This window comes from Carex rostrata, chromosome 8 (genome assembly GCF_964058835.1).
Source record: "Carex rostrata chromosome 8, lpCarRost1.2, whole genome shotgun sequence".
Lineage (NCBI taxonomy): Eukaryota > Viridiplantae > Streptophyta > Magnoliopsida > Poales > Cyperaceae > Carex > Carex rostrata.
Window position 1 is genome coordinate 10,538,988 of NC_135925.1, and position 21,209 is coordinate 10,560,196.

Sequence of the window (21,209 nt, forward strand, 5' to 3'; positions counted from 1 at the left end):
TCATGTTGTCGTTTCTAAAATGTGAATATGTATACATGTTAACATGTTTAGTCCTCGACTGCTGAAAATGGAAAAGTTAATTGCCATTTTATGGAAAAGGTAAACGCTTGCATGTGAAGTAACCGGAATTTACGATTAATATCTCACATCTCACATGCAATGATGCAATCGATTTGTCGCAGAACCTTTCAGTCTAGGTACAACTAGGGTAATTATTAAAAGAAAAGTGTAGCAAGTTTTCTGTTTGTTTCTCCATCATGATTTGAAAGGAATCCTAACAACTAAGATTTCATGTGAGCGTAGCATAAAAAAGAAACAAGATTTTTCATGTGAAAGTTATGCACACACTTGACATGTACGCTACCGTGTAACTCCACCAGAAGTGATACATTTTTCTTTTTTCTTTGACCGATATAATTTTGCAATTAATTAATTAACATTTTTCTACTAGCTTAGAGCATCTCCAACAGTTATTGTTTATGGATTGCTTGTGCTGATGTGTCAATTATTTTTGTAATTGCTGGGTTGTATGGCTATTGCTTATTTAGCAATTGTTGGAAAAAAAAAATTGCTTAATAAGAAATCTTTTTTCTAAAGATGAGTTGGCCAAATGTTTAATTCTTATTGGTCAAATGTTTAATTCTCAATTGTTTGGTTGATTGCACCAATGTAAGAGTGGATTGTTTAATTTTTAAATTTTTTATAATTTCTAATTTAGCAATTAATTTCAATTGCTGGATTGGAGATGCTCTTACAAGTATGAATATGAATGCCAATTTTTTCAATTATTTTGTTTGCCCTTTTGATTATTTCAAACCGGTAATTCAATTTATGATCTATCACCTCATTTTCGCCCATTTTAAATGTTGTTATTAAAAAAAAATCAATAATGGACTATAATTGGGAAGTAATAAATGTATTAAAATTTAAAATATTATTCATTGCTTTACATTTGTTCGGCAATTGGCAATTCAGATAAAGGAATTTCCTCCAAAAGTTGTGTTCTGTTGAGCTTAGTTGGCAAGATCATGATATTAATATTATATTTCTATGATTAGTTCGTAGTATGAAAATTGGTACGACCTTAGTCCGAAATGATTCTTCCTTTCTGTCCAGAAAGATAATATAATATCAAAAGCAATATTTTGAATCCTTTTGTTCATGTGTTTGTTGTGAAGTAAAGTTAACGATATTTAAATGGTTTACTCTATTTTAGTTCACATGTTTTATATTTTGTTTGATAATTTAACTCATGATCTTAATTAATCTGTTCTAAAAAGTAAGACGTTGAAAAATAAGTCTTCGTCTATAACAGTGGACTCTACAGGTGAAGTAAGTGTTGAGTAAGTTAATTCATTTGAAGATGTGAAGTAACTCACAACAAATTAACTCACATCTTATTCCACTTTAATGCTCTTCTTTTATTTTTCATTTTAACTACTTAAATATAGAGTAAGAAATTTGCTTCACTTCTTACTCCATAATTTAAGACCTAACTAGTTCCGGCCTATATTTCACAAAATCTTAGCTTCGGCTCTAAATTGGCCCAAAATAGTCCATTTACGCCAGGAGCTCATGTTGAGTAGTTTTACAAAAATTTGATACCTGGATCAACTACAAGATGGACAAAACTGCATGAAGCAATAAAAGTATGGAAACCTGATGCCACCTCCACTTGTATCTCTGGAGTAGCTGGGACTGGGCCCCATTGCTCGGAGAAACAGCCGACAAACAAGGCCACCTCTACTGAGAAAACTAATTGTTTGACGAAGAATTAAACTTTAACTGCTGTGAAGATGGGTTTACAGCTGGGATTTAAGATCGGCCCATCTAAGGCCCGGTTAGAGAATAACAAGTCTGATCTAGGCCCGATAACTACTGCGGCGTGCTTGGTTTGGGTTGGTTCAATGGAGATTGAATTGATGAAAAATGAGGTGGTTCTTAATTAGTGCCTTAATTTTGGCGTTAATTTAAATCAGAATCTTAACATATGAATGCATTAAATGATTTTAGTAGTCTCAAAATTACACTTTCTTTAAAATCAATTGATTTCATTCAAAGGCACGTTGTGTGCTCTATTTTTTTTTTTTTTAAATTTAAATATTCTCCTTAAATTCATAAGTTTCTTATTTCTATAGATTTTTTTCGATACTTTTGGTATGATCATTGGACACGTATATCTGTTCTATATTTTAATATTTAAATTCACATATTTCATACTTCAAAAGCTGTTTTCCATTGCTTTTGGCATGACACATTTACATGCTTATAAAAATAAGTTATTTATATTGTTAAGTTAGATATATTCATTTCTACAATTTAAAAAAAAAAATAGATAAATAAATATAATGTTATAAATTAAAAAATGTAGCATAACATTAATTTTTTTTTTATTTTGTGTTAGATATTAGAGAAAATCACATAATTCTTACTTATAAAGATAAACTGGTTTGTACGTTCTTGGAATATGGGTGTCCGATCCTTATGGACTAACTGTATTTTTAAAAAAAAAATTTGGATATGGATTAATCCAATTATTATTCTTACTTATTTCTTTAAAAATTCTATAAAAAAAAATAGGACAAATGAAATTATTATAAATTGCATTATCTGTAAATTTAGTCTAGTTGTAAATTTTGTAAGAAAATTCAAAGAATTGAATTTTTAATATTTTTTACAAGATTAAATAACATTTTGGTATATAGATTAGACTGACACTTTTCAAACTATCTTGCTTATATATTCAAATTAGATAAAAAAAATATATAGTATGATGTTATACTTTTATTGAGCATAACAATGTATAATTATTTCATCTAAAATATTAAAGTAAATACAATTATTTCATCAATACATGTAACATATCTCTTTGCAATGTGAAAAACGTTGGCCACTCAACTATTGGTCGTTAATTTGTTAAATCTTTGTTTAAAAAAAAAAAAATCAAAATTTAACATATCAATGCATTAAATGATTTTAGTAGTCTCAAAATTACAGTTTATTTAATAATTTCTATAAATAAATAAAAATTAGAAAGGCAAAATATAATATGAAAAACAAACCTTTTATTTTCTATTAGGTCTAACTAGTTCCGGCCTATATTTCACCAATTCTTAGCTTGGGCTCTGTATTGGTCCAATTTATTTCATTTATGCTGTGTTCTAATTAGGGGTACGTCGGGCCGATTTTTTTAAAAATACCCTAAAAAAATAATTTTATTAAAAATAACCAAGTTTTAGTCAGATTTTTAAAAATACCCTGGCCGCAGAAAAAATCTGCGCTTCGAAATTTTTATTCCGGGTAGCAGAAAAAATTTGCGCCCCGGAATTTTTTTTTTTTTGGAATTTTTATTCCGGAGCGCAGAAAAAATCAGCGCTCCGGAATTTTTTTTTTTTTTTTTTTTTTTAGAGTTTGAGTGATGATATCTCACAATTTGTTTGGAGATTTTCAATGAAACTTCACAGTCTTGTTCTACGATGTCAAGACTACATGTCGGTCAATTTTCATAATTTTTTAAGATGTTTTATTATGTTAACCAGAGGTGCAAGTTTGGACTCAGAAGCACTCTTTCAGCAGTTCGGGCAATTTTTTGGAGATGATATCTCACAATCTGTTTGGAGATTTTGAATGAAACTTCACAGTCTTATTCTACGATGTCAAGACTACATGTCGGTCAATTTTCATGATTTTTGAAGATGTTTTGTTATGTTAACCAGAGGTGCAAGTTTGGACTCAGAAGCACTCTTTCAGCAGTTCAGACAATTTTTTGGAGATGATATCTCACAATCTGTTTGGAGATTTTGAATAAAACTTCACAGCCTTGTTCTACGATGTCAAGACTACATGTCGGTCAATTTTCATGAGTTTTGAAGATGTTTTGTTATGTTAACCAGAGGTGCAAGTTTGGACTCAGAAGCACTCTTTCAGCAGTTAGATTTTGTATGAAACTTCAGTCTTGTTCTACGATGTGAAGACTAGATGTCAGTCAATTTTCTTGATTTTGACGAATTTATTAGTGTCGGTTTTTATTTTATTTGTTTGTCGTATTATTGTTCTTAATTTTATTTTGTTTTTTATAACATAGAACCCAAAGCACAATAAAACATAACGAAAACAATAACTATAAAACTAAACTCAAAGCATGATAAAAAAATATAGCTAAACTACACCAAAACAAGAACTATAAAACTAAACTCAAACACAATAAAACATAACGAAACTAAACTACACTAAAACAATAACTATAAAACTAAACTCAAACATAATAAAACATAACTAAACTAAAACTATAAAAAAAAAACTCTCTATCATTGGTACGTCGAAGGGGTGAATCGGATAAGTGCTCTACCCTTGTTCTCCCTACATGTGTTGGGTTTTGACTGTTCAAACCCATTGATTAATTATGTTGGGGTTTTGACTGTTCAAACTCATTTATATGCTTAAGGTGCGGAAAGAGTAAAACAAAACTTTTACATCTACCTTAAGCTACGGATTAAACGAATCAAGAAGATCCGTTTAATCCTATTTACAGATATACTCCATAATTGATTTTCTAAAATATTAAATTTATTTATCAATTAAATAGATTAATATAACATGTTTATACCTTGTTTCCAAATCATAGTTGGAATGCAGACCGAGCGAGTAGAGCCTCACCAGGGAAGGAATCGACTCAGAGTATCACACGTGTGATACCTCTATTGGTTATCCACCAGGACTAACCAGAGAGCGGTTTATTTCTTTTGCCAGAAATACTATAAACCGCGGTATTATGCAAAAACACTATTCACCGAAAAATTCGTTTTAATCAGATTTGCTAATTAAACCAAATCTGAAATACCGTGAAAATTTGATAAAACACTATTCACCGATCGAAAAAGCGTAAACAGAGAAAGAGAGAATTCCAATTAACGAAGTAATCAGATTAACACGTGAATTAGTGAGTTTTCTCTTTCACCTATGCCCCTCTATTTATAGGCATTTGAGGAGGTTCGCAAAAGGCCGAAATACCCCCGAAGTTGCCAAAATTACCAAAATGCCATTTTGGCATTCAAATTTGATTTTGCAACTTCATTTTGGTTAGATTAGTTTAATGGATTCTAAACCCATTAACCCAAACCCATTATGAATAGTAAATATCCAAATCAAATATGTATAATTGTCATGTACAATTATATTCGTCTACGGTTTTCATTTGGTAATTTTTATACAACATGTCAAACACGTTTATAAACTAACCAGTGTTTCTGTTTGTCATTCTAAATGACGTACAATTAATTATAATTAATTATACCAAGTATAACTAATTATAACCATTAGTTTTTGCTTTGTCATTTTTAACATGACAAATATAATTTAATTATAACACGTATAATTAATTATAACCATCTTAATATTAATTACAACCAATTTATAATTAATCAGTAAGATTCTCCGAATAACTCCTATATGGTGTGACCCAATAGGATCTGTGTTATGTTGGTAAATAGAGTTAAAACTGTTTTAACTTCTATAATCATAGGAGGCATCTGGCAGTATACACTATGACCATCCAATTACATAGATGATGATGTACTGTACATTATCACGATCCAGTAAACAATTTACTTGTGTCAGTTCTTCTGTCTCATAGCTATCAGATCAGTTTCAAGGTAGATGTGTGTCATCCTTGCTAACTGTATCTTTTCTTGATCTTAAGTATATTATCAAATATAATTACTCTTGTAGTTATACCGCATGCAGATAATCTAACTCTACCAAGGGGCCCAGTGATGCTATAGCTCGTATAGAGATACGAGGGACAAATAGTATTCTTGGGAGACTATCACTTCCTCAGCTAAGCTATACATATGAAAATGCTACCGTTATGACTGCTTTTTACGGACAGCGTTAGATAACACTCACACATACATATTTCTTATTAGGAACGATAAATACCTCATACTGTAGAACTTGACACTGAATGAAAACATAAATGACACGAACACAATTCTATTTAATGTTTCATTCGGGGTCTGTCAAATACCATGTTCCTAGAACATGTATCTATGTGATTAAAATGACATCTTGTGTCAGGTGGTTTGTAAAACTTAACCATCTTTTAATCCACATGCTAACCTTATCGCGGTAATTAGTGTTTCTGCTAATTACCTTGGTCAGTGACTTTTAAGAGTATATATTATCTATATTTATGGAGTTTCACAATTTCAGTCATGAACTCGAAATGATCCATAATTTCAATAATACTCAAGGCAACAAAATGATATATATAAATAAACATTCAATTTATGAACAAAACTTTATGATAATTTATCGTATTATTGACTTCTAGATTATTACAAACTAACAACATGTCCGTCCAACTTTGCACCTCTGGTTAACATAACAAAACATCTTCAAAAATCATGAAAATTGACCGACATGTAGTCTTGATATTGTAGAACAAGACTATGAGGTTTCATACAAAATCTCCAAACAGATCGTGACATATCATCTCTCAAAAAATTGTCCGAACTGCTGAAAGAGTGCTTCTGAGTCCAAACTTGCACCTCTGGTTAACATAAAAAAACATCTTCAAAAATCATGAAAATTGACCGACATGTAGTATTGACATTGTAGAACAATACTATGAATTTTCATACAAAATCTCCAAACAGATCGTGACATATCATCTCTCAAAAATTGCCTGAACTGCTGAAAGAGTGCTTCTGAGTCCAAACTTGCACCTCTGGTTAACATAACAAAACATTTTCAAAAATCATGAAAATTGACCAACATGTAGTCTTGACATCGTAGAACAAGACTGTGAAGTTTCATTCAAAATCTCCAAACATATTGTGAGATATCATCTCCAAAAAATTGCCCGAACTGCTGAAAGAGTGCTTCTGAGTCCAAACTTGCACCTCTGGTTAACATAACAAAACATCTTCAAAAATCATGAAAATTGACCGACATGTAGTCTTGACATCGTAGAACAAGGCTGTGAAGTTTTATTCAAAATCTCCAAACAGATTGTGAGATATCATCTCCAAAAAATTGTCTGAACTGCTGAAAGAGTGCTTCTGAGTCCAAACTTGCACCTCTGGTTAACATAACAAAACATCTTCAAAAATCATGAAAATTGACCAACATGTAGTCTTGACATCGTAGAACAAGACTGTGAAGTTTCATTCAAAATCTCCAAACAGATTGTGAGATATCATCTCCAAAAAATTGCCCGAACTGCTGAAAGAGTGCTTCTGAGTCCAAACTTGCACCTCTGGTTAACATAACAAAACATCTTAAAAAATTATGAAAATTGACCGACATGTAGTCTTGACATCGTAGAACAAGACTGTGAAGTTTCATTGAAAATCTCCAAACAAATTGTGAGATATCATCACTCAAACTCTAAAAAAAAAAAAAAAAAAAAAAATTCCGGAGCTCAGATTTTTTCTGCACTCCGGAATAAAAATTCCAAAAAAAAAATTCCGGAGGGCAAATTTTTTCTGCGGCCCGGAATAAAAATTCTGGATCACAGATTTTTTCTGCGGCCAGCGTATTTTTAAAAATCTGACTAAAACTTGGTTATTTTTAATAAAATCATTTTTTTTATTGTATTTTTAAAAAAATCGGTACATCGGGAGAGAGAAAGGAAGAAATATTGTGCAGAGGAGAGTCTCATCTCAGATTGTAGTTGTCCGATAATTTTTCTTGCTCCAGAAGAGGTGAACGAGAGAGGAAACAGAGATGAAGGCTTACTGTTCGAAGGGTAGAGTGAAGTGAAAAACGTTGATTTTTGAAAAATTATGTCACCCGCAAATCGGAGTGTAAAAACACTGTTTTAAAGTGAGACTACCATCGATCTATCCCTTCCCTTTCTTTTATGAGGAGTTTATCTCTCAGTTTTGGAGCACAATCTTAGGGAAGACGCTTTTCTCGAGTAGTTTTATAACAATTTGGTACTCGGATCAACCACAAGATTATTTCCCTTTGCAATAATTTTCTTGCAAAAGTAATAATTTGATACCTGATCAATTGCATGAAGCAATAAAAAGTATGGAACCTGAAGCCGCCTCCACTTTATATCTGGTGTCCCTGGGACTGGGTCCCATTGTACATAGAAATAGCCGACATACAAGGCGCACTTTACGGAGAAAACTACATGTTTGAGGAGGAATTAAACATTAACTGCTGTAAAGATGGGTTTAAAATGTGATTTGAGTCCGGCCCATATAAGGCCCGGTTTTATAATAACAAGTCTGAGCTCGGCCCGATGATAACTGCGGCGTGCCTGGTTTGGGTTGGTCCGTTGGTTCAATGAAGATTGAATTGATGAAAAATGAGACGGAGTTGAACTTGTATTAACTGAGACGCGTTCTAATTTTAGTAGTAAGATATGCTTATCTGTTCCATGAATATCAATGAGGTTTGGCTGCGTTAATTTTGGCAGTGCTGTTTGCAAAGACTAATTAGTATTTTGGTGCTTCTTTTGTTGGACCTCATGAATCAGGACTGTCTAGAGAGATGGGATCACTACATACCCATATTTTTCTAATTCGGTGTTAACAATTTAAAATTTAAGTTCTAAATGACTTAGCAATTTCTTGTACAGTTTTAATGAATAATTAAGTACTGCTTGCTGTAGAGTAGAACTAGGGTGTTCTTAAGTTTACCAAGGGATTTGGTGAACTCAAGTCTAAAGTCTATCAAATCGGCTTCAAATGATGAATCCGAACCATTGAGATCCACATATCTTACGAGTGATGCGTCTACATGTGAAAATTTGAAACATTCAAATTAATTTAGCATGAAGTCAAGCGGTCAAAATTAGAATGTTAATAAATTAATTTTAATACATTTATTTTTTGAATATTTTTGACAGCTTGACTTTATACTAAATTAATTTGAATGTTTAAAATTTTCAGATGTAGACGCATCACTCGTAAGGTATATGGGTTTTAACAGTTCGGATTCGTCATTTAAAGCCAATTTGACGGATTTTAGACTTGAGTTTACCAAAGAACTTGGTGAACTTAAGAACACCCAAGTTCTCCTCTATTGCTGTATGTTATAAAAGTTTAGTTAATAAAAGCACATGATTGAGAAGTGAAAATCAATGCGATGTACTTGTTACATGATCAGACTTGTCATTTGTAATATACTTATATACATATTCAATTATTAATGTCAAATGAAAAATGGAGAATGAACTTTGAAGATTATTATTTGTTCAGAATATCCCTTCGTTCAAAATCTCCCAGAATTTGGTAGAATTAAATTCGTTTATATTTATTTGATGTTTTGTGTGTAATTTACTCCTCCTTTTGTACTTGGTAATATGATGGGGACATCGCAGTTTCAACCTTTTGAATTATTGCTTAATTTCACATGGTACAAATTAGCAGAGGAATCTGCTACAGTGCTAATTCAATAGTTTAAACTAATTGAGTCAAAATCTCAATCTGATTATCAGGTTTAATACCCTTCTCGGATCTGATGCATCATGCATACGAAGATTAAAAATGATTTCTACTAATTTCTCAGAGAAAAAATGATCCCGAGTACAGACAACTACTGGGTAGTTAAATTTTCAAGTCTGATAATCACTCCATAATCTCGCTCCTCGAACATTCTCACTCAATTTTCTATACACTTCTAGAATGCAAATTTGATCACTATGTGCGCACATTCGACTATAACTAAATGCGATTTAAAAAAAAAATTAGAATCAAATTTTAATATTTCAACGAAACAATTAATTAGCGAAACTTAAACCGACTATTTGAAAATCTGTATCCTCCCAGGTACCTGATTCAATCAAATTACAAACAGACGGCCCATAATAATTCCAGTTGGATCAAAGTCAATTCTGTATTCCTGTGCCTATAGAAACTAGGGAGTCCGTTTTGAGATTCGTGCTAAGTTAAAAGAACTAATCTGAGCTTTCCGTTTGTAATTTGTTTGAGTCAGGTACCTGGGGGTGATCCGAATTCATCACACAAAGGTCAAATGAACAGAACCGTTCCAGTACTTTTCATAGGAGACTATCGCAAAAGTGTACACACTTGCTGGAGCCACTTTCGATTCCTCTGCACAATTCCATGGTTAGAAACTTAGAATCCTCAGCAAGACAGCCAGCGTACAAATTTGGTGAATGGTTCAAATTGATTTGAATCGTCCATTTCAAATAGCATCCCACATTCCCACTGAACAATTCATCCCACTTTTTTTTTTGTTTTTTTTTATAAAGATGAACTACAATAGCTGCATTATTGCATATGCAATTAGAATTTTTATATCAAACAATTAAAACTCCATCATTTTCATCTGAAATAAAATGATCAAGTCATCTACTTGAGAGGAATGCGTGCACTGAGGCGCTTGCTGGACCAAAATAAGTGCCTTTTTCTTGCATTGTGCGCCATTGGGAGGTCAAAATTAGTGGAGCAGTAACTTTCTGCAGTTCAGACAGATTCAGAACCTCAGAATCTCAGATAATTTTTTTTGTTAAAATTATATTCTCATCAACCGATAAATTAATGCATCATTAGTTTACTTTTGCACGAGTTAACCTTTTTATATTCTCATCAACCGATATATGCATGATTAGTTTACTTTTGCACGAGCTAACTTTTTTCTTAAGCAAACTCCTCATTGAACGGTTCAATGTTTATTCGATGATTTGACAAGGAAATTTAATTTTGGTGGGAAGAACGGACAAGAAACTAGGAAAGAACGCGCAATACGTTGAAAAGCAACGAGTCATTTTCGTTTCGGGCCCCTCCAAAAATGTCCCGTTGTCACAAAACAAATGCCCATTGTATTTCTCACTTGTTTCTTGGGAACATATCTCGCTTTGCTAGAGTTAGCAAGTTGGGATCTTCTACGGTTATACCGTATTCTTGTCAACAACCATGCGCAAAGTCACAAGATCCGCTAATTAAATCCGAATAATTCATTTTTTTGGTGATGCCGATCCGAATGTCGAATTATTCGGTTGATCGAATTTTGACCGAATTAAACCCAAATAATTTGCAAATTTTATGAATTTTTCTCAAATTTTCCTGATTTTTGCTCATAATTTTTTTTTGTTCTCTTGCATGACTAAGATCTCTGGTCCGGATAATTTCGAATCATACCTGAATCACAAATTTTTGACATTGCCGAATCGAACCTGAATAATTCATTTGTCACTATGACCATGGGCAAATTCAATCAATATAAAGAAAAACTATAAAAGAGTGTTAGGATTTGGAGCAATTTTAATATAAATATGAATTGGCATTTATTTACAATTTAATAATAAGAAGAAATAACTTGTGAATTTAAATAGTAATAAATAACTTGTAATTTAAAATCCAAAGACTTTTGAAATGTTCCATACTATTATAGTATTATTTATATCATGCGCATAAAAACGATAGAATTTAATGCATGTTATATTGTTCATTAGACAATTTAAAATTTACAATGATCTATATTTAATAGTTTTTGATGGAATATCAAATAAAGCTCAAATAGCATGAAAATTATACCAATCAACACATTACACCAACAACATGTTTATAAAGTTTTTTGCAAATTTTGTAATTTGGTTTGAAGAAGATATTAACAAGATTGTCAAGGAATCTCAACCTACATTATAGAGGAGATCACTTAACAATGACTTATGCTGGCAATAAATTTTCTAATAAACCCAACTAAGTTAAAAATAAAGAAAATTGTTTTTATAGATTTGTCGATGCATGTATAAATGTATTACCCATCAAATTACATGTAATTTGAATATTATTTAATGGTGCATCAAGAGCCGTTAGAGAAAAAAAAAAGAACCGTTAATTTCAAATTGTTGAAAAATCCATATCACTTGAGGAACATTAAACATGCATCACATTCCATTTTTTTTTTTTAATAAATATGATATTGGCAACATAACAGATCAGGACTATAATATTGGATTTTATATTTAATCTTTAATTATCTCTGTGATTGTTAAAATTGTCAAGATAAATAACGGTCAAGTGATATCTCCTCTTATATATGATATATATTGGAGCAAAGCTAGGGTGCGATGTGCTCATCAAGAGGGTTCGGTGAGCATAACTCCAAAAGTATATTGGATCGACTTCAAACGCCGAATCCAAATCGTTGAAATCCACGTACTTCATGAATGATGCATTTACATGCAAAATTTTGAAAGTTTTGAATTTATTTACTACAAGGTTAAGCGGTCAAAGAAATGAACTTTTTATAAGTTAATTGATAAGTTGTTTTATATATTTAATTTTTATAATTTCTTTGACCGCTTGACCTTGTAGCAAATAAACTCGAAACTTTCAAAATTTTGCATGTACATATATCACTTATGAAATACATGGATTTCAACGGTTTGAATTCGGCATTTGAAGTCGATTTGATATACTTTTGGAGTTGTGCTCACCAAACTCTCTTGGTGAGCACATCCTACCCTAGCTTTACTCATTATATTGCGAACTGTCCATATAATTTCTATTGTTAAATATTTGTGTTTGTTTTTATTTTTATATATAATATTATCAAAAAATTTCCCCTAATTTTCATTGCAAAACTTTTGAGACAAACAAGAGTTCATTATTATTGGATGTAGAGATATATTTAAATTTAAATATATTTGTGATTTTGTTATTCTTTATCACTTTCTAAGCCTTACATATATAAAACATATGCCTGAATAACTCTAAAAATACTTATATAGCCAATGCAAATTAAAATTGATTTAGCCCTCTCCTAAACACCCTAATTTGATATTTAATGATTTAAATAATGGATATTCTTCAAAAGATTTTGCTAGTTTATATAATGATTCCTCCTAAGACTTTAAAAAAAATTGACATTCTCCTGGTTGGGAGTATCAAACTGTCAATGCTATAAAATAGGTCCATTAAAAGTACGATATCTCATTGTGTTGTACTAAATCTGTACCAAACTAGCTACAGAAAGGGTTGCATGATACATATCCACAAGTGATCTTTTCCTTTTGTAATTATTTAAATTCACATGCAAAGGCACTAGTTGTACTAAAAGAAATATCAAATATCGCTCACAAATAATTAACCTTCTTTATTTATAACAACGGAAAAGGAGACTCCTCTCTCAGTCCTGTCTCTCTCTCTCTAACATTTCTCAAACACAAACAAGGATGGAGAAGAAGGTTGATTCAGCCAATTGTTCCGTAAAGCTTCCACTTGAGGTGCCACGTAGCTCCGTGCAGTTACATGTGGGTCCCACCCTACCGTTTCGTCATCGCCGGCGTTCTTCATAGCGGGTGGTAAGTGGAAATTATTGAAAAATAAAGGGGGCTTTGGCGAAGAATTCGCTGAAAGATTGAAGGCATACATGGGAAAGTCAGGCATTTTCTCAATTTTCTATTATATTACTTTCCTTGTTAAGCGTTAGGAAAAATGCATTCATTTTTTTGTGAAGAGACAAAGGATTTTAGGCAGGAATCATGCAAAAAAACATGTTGCCTCTCTTTTAAATTTTTTATTAGAGGTTGATTATGTTTTTTGTAACAATGCTGTGTATCCATCTTGATGTTCCTCTGTCTGCTTTACTATTTTTTCTTTTTTTCTAATTGCTTTTCTTCTTACAGTCTTAGTTTCTCTTTTGTAACAATGCATGGTTTTGAATTAAGTTAAGAATTACTAATGACAGCTGTTTGGTTCTTTCTTTACTATTTTTGCTCAAAATAAAGTTTGCCTGCTTAATTAGTTTACATCTTGAAGATGTAACCGGGATGTCTACCAAGATTTTTTTTTTTTTAAATAGATGTACAAAAAAAAAAAAAAACACAAGTCAGCTGTCAGTCCATACTTATGATATCTGAGTTGGCATCATTCATCAAAATTTATTTAAGATGTAACCGGGATGCCTAAATATATGAGTTGCACATTAAATTTTGATGCATATATAGAGGGGATGGACTTATGATATCTGAGTTGGCACCATTCATCAAAATTTATTTAAGATGTAACCGGGATGCCTAAATATATGAGTTGCACATTAAATTTTGATGCATATATAGAGGGGCAACGAAGAAAGTTTAGTCCATACTTGTTCCTGATCAATAATCAGCAAAAAGAATAAATGTCATAGTGTTGATGTGACATGAGCCAAGTTTTACAAATTATATAACGTTTTGATTAATTAGATGAGTAGCAAAAAGAATAAATGTCATAGTGTCGATGTGACATGAGCCAAGTTTTACAAATTATATAACGTTTTGATTAGATGAGTCTTAAATGGTGCATACATACATATAACACATTTACAACACATTTGCGTCAATGGTTCATCTCTCCTCTGTTCTCCTATAAAACTCTCTAGAAACATCGATATCTTTTGAAATATATTTCATATTTGAGTTAGTTGCGTCATAGTTTAATTAATTCATCCAATAGATGTTGTTGAATACCTACCTGACATTATATTACTTCTTGTTTCCTTTTCTTATTTCTAAATCTAAGATAATGTGCTGTTTGAGTGTGCTTTGTGCTATTGTTCCCTAACAAGCAAGGCATCCTATGATCGTTTGCTTGTACTCTTTCTGTAGTTTGGACTCTTTTTCTAATTTGTGAATTTGTCTTATTTAATCAATAATGTCGGAAAATAGACTAGGTTTTGCATGTGGTGCACCAGTCACATCAACTAACAAATAAAAAGAATAAAAAAACTAAAGCAAATGTACCCAAAACAATTATAATTCAGTTAAAACAAATCGAAGCAAGACAAGAGACACCGATATGATTCTAGCTTGGCGCATGAATAATATTCTCCTTGCATAAAACAAATATGTGCTTTATTTGATACGTCTTATAAGAGCTGTATAATATATACCCATGGAATCATATATTCACTTCTGATGTCATGCAAAATATGAAAAATAACAAACCTAAGAACTTTGCTAATTAATTAATTGCCTTAAATATTTAACTTCTGAGGCTCTGAGGCTCTGACCTAGTGTGGTTCTAAAAGTCGCTACGGCAGCTATATAAGATTCGTACTAAATAAAATAAGAGGCCTTATAATTAGTGTAAGAGATATTAATGCATGTTTTTTCGTACATCAATGTTCTTGAGCTGGTAGTTTTGACTTTTGGAAGCCACAGAAGGTTGCGTATAATCTGCCTTGAGAATTGGTGACCTAGTGTTTGAAAATGAAAGCCAGAGTTAGGGTTTAGTTTCCTAATGAGTTGGCGATTGTATAATTAATTTGTAACTATTTTTTTTTCTTTTTCTGGTAGAGTGTGTCACATGAATTATTTTATAACTTGGATGTCTTGATGCAAAACTTTGCGGCTCGCATTGCGCATTTGAAAGGGGGCTTGGAAAGGTCGCCCGTTTGACCTTTTTGGGCTTTTCCAGTCGATCTCAAATAAAAATTGTAAAATCGAAACCTTTCATTCTCTTAGTTTAATTACAGAACAAATGCGGTTTTGTTTAAGCCGTCCGGACCATTGAAAAGATGTGTCATTTCTCGGAGGTCGCAGACTTTTAGGTTCCAAATTCGGAATGGGCAATTTTTTTTTATCAATATTAAATATTAAATAGTTGGGTAACTTTTGCTCAAAAATATGCGTCATTTATCGCAAGGGTTGTTCTTTTGATGTATATCTGTAATAAAAAAATGAAAAAAAGAAGAGAAATGCAGTTATTTCATATTATTTTAATTCGTATTCAACAAGTATAAAATAATGAAAGAGTGAAACTGAATTTCCTGTATAGAAAATATGTTTTTTTTTTCAAATAGGAAGGAAATAAGTATTAAGATAGTTTTCTTTTCACTTTTTACAGTTTTATTAATTCCACTTTTATTTTATTATTAATCCTAACCGATATATATTAAGTACGGAATTTGATGTAGATAACCTAGTGGGACTCCGCTATTCCGCATACGAGGGTCAAGAAGAAAAATACATCGTTTTTTCAAGTTAACGATTAAAAATACTAAATATAATTTTGTCCAAATCATGATAGTAACACGAAATTAGCTATTCACCAATCATTCAATTTAGAACAAAATTATTTTTTGAGTACAATAAATATTAAGTTGTATTATATCCAAATCATTCTCTTTTAGCTAATATGTTATTTTTTTCTTCTTCTCTGTTGAATTAATTCGTTGAAGCTTGAGATCAAAACACTTATCACTAATAAAATAAACAAAATGTACAAGTTAATTTAATCATTCTATTAGAGACTACGATGACAAAATTAGTAATTATCATTAGTTTTGAGAGATTACTTATGTTACTATATCCGAAATTAAATTAAAATTATTAGATTTATTTCTTGGATTATGCTTTGGAAAAAACTATATTTCTTGATAAAAAAAATGTTCAAACCAGGTGAAGGATTGTCCGGTGGTACAGAGCATTTCAGATGGGTCCGGATCCCCTAAAGTAACCTAATTTTTTAGTTTAGATTCGGACTGTCCGATTCGAATTCGGACCAATCCGGCTTGAGTTGGAGCCCACAGGGCCTCTTTAATCTGACAGTCCAAATCTAAACTCAAATATTGTGTTACTTTAGGAGATCCGAACTCAATTCAAATCCAGTGCAATAGCTGGTGCAATTAGATTGAGTCATCAGTTTTAAGTTGACACAAATCTCAAAACGAACTCCTTATATCTACATAGGCACCAAATTCAATCACTCGGATAGGAGCTCAATGTACTCAGTCAGGTGATATGGATTCGGATACAGAGGTGTACAAGGCTATAAAGGCACAATATAGAGGCACGAGGAAAGATAGTTAAATGTTGTATGAAAGCATGATAGTTAGGTCTTCCAAGAAATTTATGAAAGATATATAGAAATTCATCGGTACAGAGATGGAGATTATATTATTCATCAGCCATCTAAAAAAACAATAAAAGAGTACAAAACATAAATTTATTTATTGTGATCACTCGAAGTGTACACATTACATACTGCACACTTATCTTTATTGTAAAATAAAAAAAAAAATATAAGAGACATTTACTATGGAATTTTCAAACTGATTCCGTGTTATAGCAAAGCTTTAAAGAATGAAAAAACAGGGTTGGTTTAATCCAACCACCCGTACAGATCCTGCTCCTTTTTTCAACCAATGGCAATGCCCCAGGCATATAAATTTACAAAAACCCTGATAAACAGGGCAATACATCACTTTAAATATGAATGATAAAGAAGATACCCAAACAGCTGTCAAAAAGAATGAATAGCTTGTGTACTATAAGTTTGCGATCACAAAACAAATCCTCGCTTTATTGAAGTTAAGTTGCTGGTGTAAGTCCTGTGTATTGCTCTGCCAGTAGGAAAATTACCTTTGGCAATAAGTTTTTCACTGTCTTTTTCTTCAACAACACCTTTCTTTAAATCTAGCTCAATGCTCTCTTCAGGCTTCGCGTCTTCAGAAAGAATATGAAGCCCCTGAAGAAAAGAAGGAGAGTTTACCATTTAAAACAATTAGAAAGTATTGACGACACCTCAAAGGGCGGTGGTGGGAGGAGGGAGGGTGGGGGAAGAGAGAGAGAGATATACCTTAAGCTTCTCAGCCGCTTCAGAAAATGTTAATGCATGTGAAGGCTTCAGCTTTTCACTTGCTTCCTGTTGTAAAGAAAATGATGTTAAAGAACAACCTACTCATACAAGTAAGTTATTATGTACTGCAAAACTGTCATACTTGTACTGGGCATGATTGACATGAGCGTGTGGCAAGAAAGTTTTGGGAGAAGCCCTTTACCTGGAAGAATTTGGCATGTATTCCATCCTTTATACCACCAGCAACTTGGCAGAGGTACCAAATTCCAGCATTAGCCATATCCTGAGATATTCATTAGATATCAACAAGAAATTCAGATAAGAATTGATTTGCCAGGTGATATCAATGTATGAAATATAGTACTTTCACCAACCTGCTTCTTTTCAAGTGAGCCAACTTTTCCTTCCTAGTTAAAATGTAAGAGATGACTATTAGTATCTACATTAATCACAAATAAAAACCATGAACATAATTAAAAAAAATTACAAACTCACCAATGCTGCTACCATCTGTTGGATGGATTCAATATCGAATCCAATCTGACTAAGATCTGTTTTTACATCATTCACCTGCATGTCAACAGAGAAGATTAAATGACATCAAAACAATTAAGTTGGAATTAATCGAAGAAGTATACAACATTCAAACAGATTAGAAATTTTACTTTATGGCACAAATATAAATATAATCTAAATAACAACCAAATCAAGATATTAAATAAGATGCCAAATAATGACTTGGACAGTCAAAGGAGAAAAATAGCTATTCTTTCATTGCCATTTGCCCAACATTTATTTATTTTAAAATATTGGAGATATTTTTCTTTCAAGAAAAAAAATAGACAAGACATTTCAATTCTTTGTATATTAAGCAAACCTCATGCATTATAGCTTTGGAAACTTCATGCTGTTCATCAATCTTTCCATCCAAGTTTTCGAGTCTCTGGGTAAGGTGTCTTTTTGTTGCCTAAAAAATAGAGACATATGATTACAACAACAACAACAACAACAACAACAACCAAGCCTTTAGTCCCAAACAGACATATGATTACATATTTCAAATTTCACTTTTTTTTTTTCTTGATAAGTAAAAAACTTTGTATAAAACATACAGCTAGAGCATCTGCAACTTGTTCAAGTTGTTTTGATACACTAGCAACAGCATTCGCCATGTGTTGTTTTGTAACAAACATCACATCAGAAAAGGATAATCCCTGCATAACAAAAAAAAAATCAACAGCAAATCAAATGACCTAACTAATTTTTTTGTTAAGAATCGTTCGGGTTGACATGGACAGCTAGTGTCAGCTACCCATTACTGACATTGTCAACCCACAACATATTGAGATGGGTAACAGGTATAAGAAATTCAAATTTTAGCTCTCAAAACGAAAATATGAATAAAATTACGATGACTCGCTAAAAAACCGAACCACCATATTTCCAACCAAAAATATGAGAATCCATTGATGCACAACACTCAAAATTTAAAGAGCAACTAATACTGCTATACTCTTTGGAAGTATGAGATACTAGGAAGTTTTAGATGACAGTATGACACAATGCAAATTGAAAAGAACCTATAAACAAGAACATTAAACCTGAAAGTGCTCAATCTGGAATTTTCTTTGGTTTTAGGTTAACTGCTTTATCAAGTCACATCACAACTTACAGTATGGTGCAGGTAAGAACTTTGGACAAACCTGACCCAGACAATTTAGCAGCAGATATCATTATGTCAAGATAGAACAAAATTTAATTCTTTGGAACCAAACTGGCAAAAAATAACCAACGAAAATCTTACTAGATACATAAAACTTAAGATATTACCTTCAACTTCATATAGCAATAACCCACAGCACCAATTGCAGCAGCCGGTAAAAGATAAGACGCTATTGTGCCTGCAGACAAAAAGAGATGCAAATATATTTAACAATGTAGACTTTAGTTGAATTAGCTAGATCTGATTCCATCAAACAAAATGAGTACCTCTTGAATCAGAATCACCAGTCAATATGGTCACAGGTCTAGATGCTGTAAGATCCCTAACTTCTTGAGCCAGATGCCTTATCTACTGATTAGTAAAATGAAACAATAACATATAGTGGGAATGAGCATATTAAAGAAGAAGATCAAATAAACCTGACAAGAATACAAATTAACTGCCAGAACATTAACAATAGTACCTGAGCAGCAAGAAGAGCCATGTCAATATGGCCAGGAGATACTTCCCCCTCGTTTACACCTTTTGAAAGGTCCTGTTATTAAAATCAATAAATGTGAACTTAGGAGAGAGTACCATATACCTTTCTCTCAACAGAGTGGCAAACAAGTTAGATACATGACTAAGGAGTTCTAAGGATTATTTTTCAGTGTTATAGATGCAAAATAAAAAATTGAACTGCATATTAGATCAGATCTCAAAATAAAACCAAGTAGAGGTTTTTCCATAAAAAATAAAACAAACTAGCGACAATTTAAGCAGCATACATGATGACTAGCAGTTAAACACATGTGATCTCCAGTTACAGCATAAGCTCCTTGGAAATGTTTAACCTTCATGTTGATTTCTTTTCTTTTTTTTAGAAGTAGTGGGTGAAACCCAACGATTTCATAACATGAAACCATTCAAATAGGATACCAGTACCAAACCACTGGTACGTGGTACCTGGCAAATGTACAGGTACATACCTAATGTTATTACTAGTTCATCTCATGCCATCACTATATAACAATGGGGTATACATGAAAGAAACCAAAACATCACATAATTAACCTGGCAAATTCACATAGTAAAAGAAGTTTGCAAAAACTACATCCTATTTATCTCCTATAAAATCTAAAGCATCTTGATCATGCATCTTTCCTGTCATCTGTCCCATTTCATGTTGGTTTCTTATAGGGAACAAAATGTCAATTTTCTACAATGAGGTGTGAATATTACCTCCAAATGTTTCGAGTAGATATTTATACCAAATTCAACTCTGGTATTTACTAAATGACTGAACTGGAATATTTATAACTAATAGCTCTTAGCCTCTAATAATATTAGAAAACTAAAAATAGACTTCAGTTCCAAACTTAGAAATTCTTATAAATTTACCAGGATCTGCGCCAAAACATCAGACAATTGGCCGTTCCTCAGTACGATTGAACCAGCAAGACCTAATAAAACAAAAGTGAAGCGAATTTACAACTTGATCAAAGCGCGAGATCAAGAAGTCAATAAAGTAGAAGAAAAATAAAATCAAGCAGGATTAACATTACCAGCAGTTCCCAGAGCAATTAATACTTTGGAGGTGGCAGCTCCGCTGTGCATCGCCATTCTCCGATGATCGTCTCCGTACAAATAAACGGGTCGGACAGATGGATAGAGTCCGACGAGAAACGAAAGAGGGGCGCCGTCAATTCAATCCACTTGTCTTCGACTCGTTGCTGTTTGTACGCCACCTGTTTAGGCTGTTTTTCTTTGATCAGCTACTTCTTGAAGGTTGAACGGGTTGGAAACAACCAGAGCTGTCCGATTGTGATAATCGGATCCAGCTCCGTTAGGCCCAACAGATTGTATGTAATCCAATAGCTTATTATTACTGTCTGGACATGGTATATTTTGTACAGACGCACTGAGTAGTAGGTCCCAATAAACTACCTGGTTTAACAGAT

The 21,209-nt window shown here is 32.4% G+C and overlaps 1 protein-coding gene across 1 annotated transcript; it reads right to left on the reverse strand.

The window, feature by feature from the left end:
- Positions 1 to 16,836: 16,836 nt before the first annotated feature.
- Positions 16,837 to 21,006, reverse strand: LOC144558240 (golgin family A protein (DUF1664)). Its single transcript, XM_078307039.1, has 12 exons — positions 20,814 to 21,006; positions 20,650 to 20,711; positions 19,733 to 19,804; positions 19,536 to 19,617; positions 19,377 to 19,447; positions 18,659 to 18,760; positions 18,424 to 18,513; positions 18,042 to 18,116; positions 17,921 to 17,953; positions 17,749 to 17,829; positions 17,547 to 17,612; positions 16,837 to 17,435 (listed from the first exon to the last, which is right to left on the reverse strand). The coding sequence occupies exons 1-12, from the start codon at positions 20,869 to 20,871 to the stop codon at positions 17,250 to 17,252; spliced, it is 978 nt and encodes a 325-aa protein (XP_078163165.1). The 5' UTR covers positions 20,872 to 21,006; the 3' UTR covers positions 16,837 to 17,249.
- Positions 21,007 to 21,209: the final 203 nt, after the last annotated feature.